Source organism: Nicotiana tabacum, chromosome 22 (genome assembly GCF_000715075.1).
Source record: "Nicotiana tabacum cultivar K326 chromosome 22, ASM71507v2, whole genome shotgun sequence".
Classification (NCBI taxonomy): Eukaryota; Viridiplantae; Streptophyta; class Magnoliopsida; order Solanales; family Solanaceae; genus Nicotiana; species Nicotiana tabacum.
The window spans coordinates 114,230,296-114,239,953 of record NC_134101.1 but is presented as its reverse complement, the minus strand read 5'-3'; the positions used below and the strand labels follow the sequence as shown (position 1 = coordinate 114,239,953).

The window sequence follows — 9,658 nt, the reverse complement described above, 5'->3', positions numbered from 1 at the left end:
AACCAACATAGTTCAGCTAGGGGAAGGTGCTAGCACCGCTGAGGTGATCTATATGGGACCAGATGCTAAACTCCAAAATTGGAAGGCTACGCCATTCCCGATCAGGCGGGAGTCCGGGTAGACTTGTCCTGCCACTTTTTCTGCATCACGAGTTACCCCAGGGTGTGGCTCGGATGTTTGTTCTTTAGGTTTCCTGTCTTTAAATTCCTGAATGTAAACCATGATATCTTCCCAATCCCAAGAAATGAAATCAATATTTCATCGTTTATTCTCTTTATTCTTTCTGATTTTTGCTATTTTTCTCTTTTATTTCTTCTTTTCAGTTATAATAATGCGGCTTTAAATAACATGACATGCTTGCGGACTTCACGCCTAGATCTAAACATGCTATCTAATTATGAAAGCATGAACCAAGAACCGGAATATGATGAAGAAGTGGCTTTTAGGGAAATAAATCGAGAACTGGAACCATTTGAGAATAAACCTAAGCCGAACTTGAATGATACAGAACCGGTTAATTTGGGAACCTTTGAAGAAATTCGGGAAACAAAAATAAGCATTCACGCTGATGAGAAAATGCGGGATGCAATAATTCAACTTCTGTTTGAGTTTAAAGATGTGTTTGCTTGGTCGTACGATGATATGCCAGGATTGAGTGTCGATCTAGTGGTGCATAAATTGCCAATTTACCCTGATTGTCCTCCGGTTCAGCAGAAACAAAGAAAGTTTAAGACTGATATCAGTGATAAGATCAAAGAAGAAGTCACAAAATAGTTGAAAGCAGGGGTAATCTGGGTGGTCCAGTATACTACGTGGCTAGCTAATGTAGTTCTCGTTCCAAAGAAAGATGGGAAAACCCGGGTGTGTGTGGATTATCGAGATTTGAATAGGGCAAATCCTAAAGACAATTTCCCTTTGCCCAATATCCACATCCTTGTTGATAACTGCGCCAAACACGAGATACAGTCCTTTGTGGATTGTTACACAGGATATCACTAGGTGTTGATGAATGAAGAAGATGCCGAGAAAATAGCTTTCACTACACCCTGGGGCACTTATTGTTATCGGGTCATGCCATTTGGGTTGAAGAATATCGGGGCAACTTATATGAGAGCTATGACCGTCATTTTCCATGATATGATGCATCAAGAGATAGAGGTGTATGTGGACGATGTGATTATCAAGTCCAGAACTCAGGACGATCATGTTCGAGACATGAGAAAATTTTTCGAAAGGTTGCGCAAGTATGATTTGAAGCTGAATCCAGCTAAACGTGACTTCAGAGTCCCATCAGGCAAACTTCTGGGCTTCATAGTCAGCAGGAGAGGTATCGAGTTAGATCCAACAAAGATAAAGGCTATCCGAGATCTACCTCCTCCGAGAACTAAGAAAGACGTGATGAGTTTATTGGGCAGGTTAAATTATATCAGTCGGTTCATTGGTCAACTGACTACCACATGTGAGACCATATTCAAGCTATTGAAGAAAGACGCAGCAATCAAATGGACATCTGAATGTCAAGAGGCTTTCGACAAAATCAAGGAATATCTGTCGAACCCTCCAGTTTTGGTCCCACTAGAGTCTGGGCGACCTCTTTTCTTGTATCTGACAGTGTTGGAGAATTCTTTTGGTTGTGTCCTCGGGCAACATATATAACCGGCAAAAAAGAGCAAGCGATTTACTATCTGAGTAAGAAGTTCACTAGCTACGAGGCCAAATATACTTTGTTGGAGAGAACGTGTTGTGCCTTGACGTGGGTTGCTCAAAAGTTGAGACATTATCTTCAAGCTCATACTACTTATCTCATAACCAGGTTGGATCCTTTGAAGTACATATTCCAGAAACCGATGCCCACTGGAAGACTAGCCAAATGGCAAATCTTGCTCACTGAATTTGACATAGTCTACGTTACTCGCACGGCAATGAAAGCCCAGGCGTTGGCAGATCATTTGGCTGAAAACCCGGTTGACGAAGAATACCAACCGTTGAGCACATACTTTCCAGATGAAGGGGTAAACACAATAGAAGTAGTCCCTAAGGACACTCATGCTTGGAAAATGTTCTTCGATGGGGCAGTGAACGCCAAAGGTGTAGGGATTGGGGCAATCTTGATCTCACATACTGGTCAGCATTATCCGGCTACAGCTAGGCTCCGGTTCTTCTGCACGAACAATACTGCTAAATATGAAGCCTGCATCATGGGCATGAATATGGCAATTGACCAAGATGTTGAAGATTAATTGATAATGGGGGATGCAGATTTGATTATCCGGCAAGCCCAAGGAGAGTAGGAAATTAGAGATGTCAAACTTATTCCTTATCGGAAGCATGTGGAAGATCTCAGCAAACGATTCAAATCGATAGAATTCAGGTACATCCCTCGGTTCCACGATGAGCTAGCTGATGAACTTGCTACTTTAGCCTCGATGTTGCCTTATCCAGGAAATGCCCACATCGATCCCTTAGAAATCCAAATCAGGGAAAGGGATGGTTACTGTAATGCAATTGAAGCAAGGCCAAACGTCCAGCCATGGTACCATGATATTAAGAGGTTTTTGAAAACACAAGAGTACCCCGAATATGCTATTGGAGATCAAAAGAGGGCCATTAGGCGGCATGCGAGTGGTTTCTTTTTGAGTGGTGAGGTCTTGTATAAAAGAACCCCGCATCTCAATTTATTGAGATGTGTTGACGCTGAGAAAGCTAGAAGAATCATGCAGGAAGTGCACGCAGGAGTGTGTGGACCTCATATGAACGGGTATGTCCTAGCAAAGAAAATACTTCGAGCCGGGTATTATTGGATAACTATGGAAAAAGATTGCTTCAACTTTGTCCGAAAATGTCATCAGTGTCAGGTGCACGGAGATCTGATTCATGCACCTCCAACAGAATTACATCCCATATCAGCGCCTTGGCCTTTTGTCGCCTGGGGTATGGATGTCATTGGTCCGATCGAGCCGAAAGCTTCAAATGGGCACAGATTCATATTGGTTGCTATTGATTACTTCACAAAGTGGGTCGAAGCCATCACTCTCAAAACAGTCACTAAGAAAGTTGTAGTGGATTTTGTACACTAGAACCTTATTTGTCGTTTCGGCATTCCTGCAACTATTATCACAGACAATGCTGCGAACCTGAAGAGTCGTTTGATGGAGGAAGTATGCGAACAGTTCAAATAACGCATAGAAACTCCACTCCTTATCTGCCCAAGGCCAATGGCGTTGTTGAAGCAGCGAATAAGAACATCAAGAAGATTTTGAGAAAGACAATCCAGAGCTCCAGACAGTGGCATGAACAGTTACCTTTTGCCTTACTGGGATATCGCACTACAGTGCGCACATCGGTAGGAGCAACCCCGTATTTGTTGGTTTATGGAACCGAGGCTGTGATACCGGCAGAGGTGGAAATTCCTTCGCTCCGGACAATTGTTGAAGCAGAGATCAAAGATAGTGAATGGGTTAAAACTCAATTGGAACAGTTGACTTTGATTGATGAGAAACGGATTGGCGCAGTTTGTCACGGGCAGTTGTTCCAACAAAGAATGGCCCGCGCCTATAACAAGAAAGTACGGCCCAGGAAATTTGAAGTAGGGAAGTTGGTATTGAGGCGAATTCTTCCTCATCATCAGGAAGCAAAAGGAAAGTTTGCTCCTAACTGGAAGGGTTCATATATCATTAGAAAAATACTGCCCAGAGGAGCATTATACTTGGGTGACATTGAAGGAAACGATCCCGAAGCAGCTGTGAACGCGGATGCAGTAAAAAGGTACTATGTCTAAGCTTGCTTCAGGTGACGTCTTTGCGCAATTGAGATGACGAAGGCTTTTGTTCCCGCTACCCAAACTAACCATTTGCAAACCCATGTGAGCCGGTTATTTTTCTTTGATTACCCTCTTTGGAACCCGAAAGTACAACAAAAACACAAAGAAAAATAAAATAAAATTATTTACTTGAACTACGTCTGACTTGATTCCGAAAGGATACGTAGGCAGCCTCTCTCTGGGGTTCAGTCACACCAAAACCAAAATTCATATTTCCCCGAAATTGAAACTGGGTCAGATGTTATAATGGTTCGATCATGAACCCATCCAAATGGTTCCAAAGTTGTAATTTTGCCCAAAATTCTCTTTTCCAAAACCTGGTACAAGTCCTTCTGATCAATTGCCAAAGGCGTAGGAACTAAGGAACATCATTGTTGAAAGCCGATGCATTCTAAATTGAGAGAAATAAAATGAGAGAGTCTTATTGATGAGAACCTTTGGGCACCATAAGGCAATGGGAGTAGAGAAATTGAAAATGAGAGAGTCCGCTTAGTGAAAACTCGCAAAGAGCACTATCGGGCGATGGTGAGAAGAGAAATGAGAGAGGTTGATTAGCGAAAACCCGCAAAGGGCGCTGTCGGCCGAAAAGAGGATATTTCATCACTAAAACTCCTGGCAAGTTTTCCTGGTTTGGAAACACGGATCAATGGGTTCATGAGAAACTGGAAGTTGGTGAGGGTCGGGCATCCAGTCCAAGAAGCATGTCATGTCAGTTTGAAGCCAGCCTGCACCCCAGATAAGTCCTTCATTTCCCCAAAAAGGGACGCTTCTATTTAAAATTCATTATTCTGTTCTCTGTTTACCTTTCCTTGAATCCCTTTCGGCTTAACTTTGAATTCCGAAATTGTTACAAAGAAAAGGTGGCAGAATCGGTCTCACAGGGCTCCGCCCGGCAAGAGTGGAAGGAAATACCCAGCCTCAGTGGTGCATCAGTCCAATCTCGACTGACCATGGTGTCTGATTGCCTCCAAAGTAAAGACATTGAAAAAAAGAAAGTCAAAGGCAAAGGTCCTAAAAGCAGAAAAATGTGAAAATAATAGAGTCCACACGGGCGAGCCTTCATGAAATCCGAAGTTTGAACTCGGTCAGTGTGAAAAGAGATTCACCCTCAAGACCAACAAAGCAGCAACGTTCTCAACAGGAAATGGGGTCGGGATCAAGTATTGGAGATGATCAAGGCCACAAAACCAACCACCAGTTCAACTAACAAATTATTCTTTGGTTGAAAACAGGTCTTACCCAAAGTAACCATGCAAGAAGCAGGTGCAACCCAAAAAGAAATGAAATGCGCAAGTGCTGAAACAGCTCTGCAGCAGGAAAGACGACCAAGAAAGAAGTTTCCTCAACATTCTTTCATGCATTCTGATAAATAAAAAGGAAAACATATAAAGAGAAAAACCAAAGAAACGAAAGAAGAAAAGAAATAAAATGAAAATCCCGAAAAAAACAAATCATGGTGGCATAGGATCCTTATTCTTTAAAATATCCCGGCCAAAAACCCGCAGATCTCCCAGCCAAAAAACCCCAGAAACTTTTCTTTCCAAATCCCGGCATAACCCAGGGAGCTTTTTCTTTCCAAATCCCGGCAAAAACCGTGGATCTCCCTGGAATAACCCAAGGAGCTTTTTTCTTTCCAAATTCCGGCATAACCCGTGGATCTCCCTCGCATAACCCAAGGAGCATTTCTTTCCAAAATCCCGGCGTAACCCGCGGATCTCCCTGGCATAACCCAAGGAGCATTTTCTTTCCAAATCCCGGCATAACCTATGGTTCTCCCTGGCATAACCCAAGGAGCTTTTTCTTTCCAAATCCCGACATAACCCGTGGATCTTCCCTGGCATAACCCAAGGAGCTTTTTCTTTCCAAATCCCGGCATAACCCGTGGATCTCCCTGGCATAACTCAAGGAGCTTTTTCTTTCCAAATCCCGGCATAACCCGTGGATCTCCCTGGCATAACTCAAGGAGCTTTTTCTTTCCAAATCCCGGCATAACCCGTGGATCTCCCTGGCATAACCCAAGGAGCTTTTTCTTTTCAAAACCTGGCATAACCCGTGGATCTCTCTGGCATAACCCAAGGAGACTTTTCTTTCTTTCCGTCCCGACATAACCCGAGGACCCTTTTTCTTTTTTCGGCATAACCCAGTCATTTCCTAGCATAACCTGGATTCATTCACAAGGATACACAATCATGATCTGATCACTTAGATATGTGTCATAACTCACGAAATTTTCCTAGTAAAACTGGGGCAGAAAATATTGTTCGTTTGTTTGTTTTGGTATCTTAAGCAGGTTTGACGTTGAGGCATAATGGTTCGAGATGACCTACGGAATGAGTCTCAATCCAGAATAAAGAAAAGAAGAAAAGAACAAAAAGAAATGAACTCAAATGTTGAAGCAAACAGAGGTGCGGATTGCTCAAAATCTGATTGAAGTCACAAGCTTCGCCAATCCTGTTTTGACTCAATGCTGCAGAAAGAAACAAACACCTACAACTTGCGAGCATCAAGATTCAGATCGGAGTCCACAGCAAAATCAGTTAAGACTCAAGATTAAGTTTCAAGAGATTTATAGATAGGAATCTTGTAACTCATAGTTGATAGGCATAGCTAGTTTAGCTTTGATTTTCCATTTTGGTGTAATAAGGAGGTCAGCAAGCAGTAGCAGCAGCAAAAGCAGTGAAATCACAAGTTCCTGGTAGTCCCAGCTACCGACACTCCAGAACTACACTGACCTGATTCCTTTATAGCCAAAGATATGTAGACAACCTTTGAAGCAAGGTTCTGTCAGACGGTTTTCAAAATGCTTCTCATGGAGTGCCAAGCAGGAAAAAATCTCTCATGTTTGCTCATTTATCTTTGCCGAAAACCATTCGTGTCTCCAAGCAAAGAGGGGCAGCTGTGAGCATGTGATTTTTGCCTTGTTTATCTAGTCCTATAAATTCATTAAAATAAGGATTTTTCTTTATTGTTTGAATTTTTAGTGATTTAATTGCATGGTTTTGCGTTTGTTTGCATCCTTGTGTGTGCATATTTTTTTTGTAATTGATATGATTCAAAAATACAAAATAGCATCAAAGTTTCGATTTTAGCATTTTCTATTAGTAAAATCAATAATGCAAAAATAAAGAAAACAACAAAAATGATTCTTTGCATTTCTATTTTTAATTTTTGCCTTAGTTTGCTTTTAAATTAGGAATTAGTTTATTTAGGAATTAATTAGTATAATCTTAGAGTAAATTTTGGTCCTTGCTTTAACCTTGCATTTAATAAAATTAGAAAATTTAAATAATTTAAAGAGTAAATAAAAAAAAACAAAAACAAAACAAAAGAAGAAGAGAAAGCATATAAAAAAAATTAAATGAAAGTCTAGTCTTAGTAATACCCAATTTTGGGCCATGTCTAGTCCCAATTTCACCCCAGAATCCGGCCAAAATGGCCCAAGTGCATCCCTACCCGGTCCAAATGACCATACCCCTAAGACTAATAAAACGACGTAGTATAGGAGGGAGACTACGTCGTTTTGAATTAGTGAGGTCAAATTAAATCTTGACCGTCTATTTCTCATCATCCAGCGGTCCTCATTCATTCAAGGCTTTTTAATAAAAATGTCCGAAAACTCTTCATTAACCCTAGACCAAATCGTCTTCCTCGTACCACTGTTCCTCCACCGTCCGCCGCCGGCCGGAAATCGCCTCCGCCGGCGGGGATTCTCCAATGGGACCCAAAAATACACCCTAGGTTCCTCTCACTCTCCTCCCCCGAATCCACCCTCAATTTACCTTGAATCGTCACCAATCGGTTCGAATATTGGATCGAAAATCCGGCCAAAACCTCAACTCACACAAATCCAACCAAATTCACACCATGTACTCTCCTAAGCCCCCTCTTCCCGAATCCTTATTTAGAATCTTTCGAATGTTATCAAAAACCCTCGATTTTTAGATCTTAAAACCGGCGGAACCCTAAGAAATTTGGGGTTCCTCAAATTTTCCCCAATTCTTGAGTCCAGAGCTCGAGCCAGGCTTCGAGATAATGTGTTCGTGTGTTGTTTGTTGAAGAACACACGTTCACATCATTCCAGGGTTGACTCGGATTCCAGTTGGATTAATTGCAAAATCAGTAAGTTTCCTACTGCGTTTCTTTTCTTTATTATTTGAATCCTATGATTAGTTTAAACTTTTGTTTAATCAATTCATGCATGTTTCTGTAGGTTTTAGTTAATTTAGACATGATTTAGGTTTGTTCATATTCATATTAGGTTAGTTTAACTCGTAATAGGTCAGTTTTTAATTTATAAATTGGTCATTAATTGATATATGTTCATGGTTGATCCTGCTTTGTTGATTGTTAGTTTAGTTTTCTGATTTTTGGTTTAGTTCAGGGTTGACCCTGTTTCATTGGTTTTGATTAGTTAATTCAAGTGTTAGTTCTTGTTTTTTGATGATTCATTTTTTGTTTAATGTAACTAGTCTATTGTTAGTTGATAACCGGATAGTAGTGTGATTTAGGATTAATTTTAAGTCTCAATTAGCATTAGTTGGATTCAATCTTAGAATTTTTGGAATCATTTTGGTTATAGCTGAATAGTTTAGACCATTTTAGTTAACCATGGCCAGTAAAAATGGGTTGGGGTCAACTAGTATAGGATCTGCAATTTCCAAACAAATGCAGGGGTATTTTGGTATTTAGAATTGCACAAGAATGTTGTAGTTAACACTAGAATTCCCTAGAATCTTCTAGAATAGGACTTTAGTTTAGATTTCAGTAAATTTAGTGTAGTAACTTGAGTAACAAGTCAGAAAATGAGGGACAAATAAGTAAAACTGAAAATCTTAAAGAGGGACTAGGGGTGTAAATAAAATTTTAGGAAACATCCCTTTAACTTTGCCTATAAAAGACAGTCATTTCTACCTTGTTGAAGGGGGGAGAGCATTACAGATCTGAAAAATTCCTTCTAAAGTATTCTCCAAGTTTCCCAACTGAAATTTGAATTTCAAAACTCCAAATCTTCAAAAACCAAAAAAAAATAGTAAAGCATCACAGAAAACTCCAAAAAAAGACTGTTTCTTTGAAAGGTTTTTAAGTTTGGTTGCAAGCTAGTTTAATCCGAGTTCCCTAGTATCTCTAGATTCAATTTTCAGTCATTTTGGGTTTTGTTCAAGCTGTTCGGTTTATTTTTGGTTACTGAAATCTCAAAAGCAGTCATGGTTTTAATTGCAAGCTCTCTGGGTTCGATTGAATTTGTTTCTAACGTTTCATTGGCGTTACCCCATCTTCCTCCACCTCTGGTTTATTGAGGCTGTTTAAGCTCGAATCTGACCCTGTGCTGGTTGGATTTTAATTGTTGTTGCTTGCTCATTACTGCTGCTGATACTCCATTTTCTGAATTTTCAACACTCTTCCATGTACACTTTCTGGTTCCAAGCTGATGTAGATCACAAAGTTCAAGGAATGAAATAAAGTTGTCACCTAGTTTTATTGCAAATTTTAGTTGTTTCACACTGTATGATGCTTACTTGTAATGGATTTGGACTATAATAGACTGTGGACTTTTTGGCTATGTTTGTCTATTTAGACATTAGTTTAGTCTACCTTAGTTAAATGATTGTATTAGTTTAGTGTTAAAACAGGAAGTGTGATAAACTTGGATTAACTTCAGTAATCTAGTTCTAAAAACAGAAAATAGGCGTCTAAGTTTGACATTTGGGTTGTTTGTCATCAGTTTGTGATCGTAGTCGTGTAATGGTTGTGATTTGCGTAATTAATTGATAATGAAATAGCATCAGTTTAGACCTAAAACGTTAAAATGCATAGGAAATGGTAAACTTAGGTCAATAA

General features: G+C 40.1%; 1 protein-coding gene across 1 annotated transcript in view; it reads left to right on the top strand.

Moving 5' to 3' along the window:
* The first annotated feature begins 1,215 nt into the window (after nucleotides 1–1,215).
* The window catches only part of LOC142176029 (uncharacterized), a 44,571-nt gene continuing 36,128 nt past the window's right edge, over nucleotides 1,216–9,658 (top strand). Inside the window, exons 1-4 of the mRNA XM_075243067.1 lie at nucleotides 1,216–1,601; nucleotides 2,372–2,758; nucleotides 3,121–3,511; nucleotides 3,629–3,765. Coding sequence (XP_075099168.1) covers nucleotides 1,216–1,601; nucleotides 2,372–2,758; nucleotides 3,121–3,511; nucleotides 3,629–3,765 — 1,301 coding nt within the window. The remainder of the gene's footprint in view (nucleotides 1,602–2,371; nucleotides 2,759–3,120; nucleotides 3,512–3,628; nucleotides 3,766–9,658) is intronic.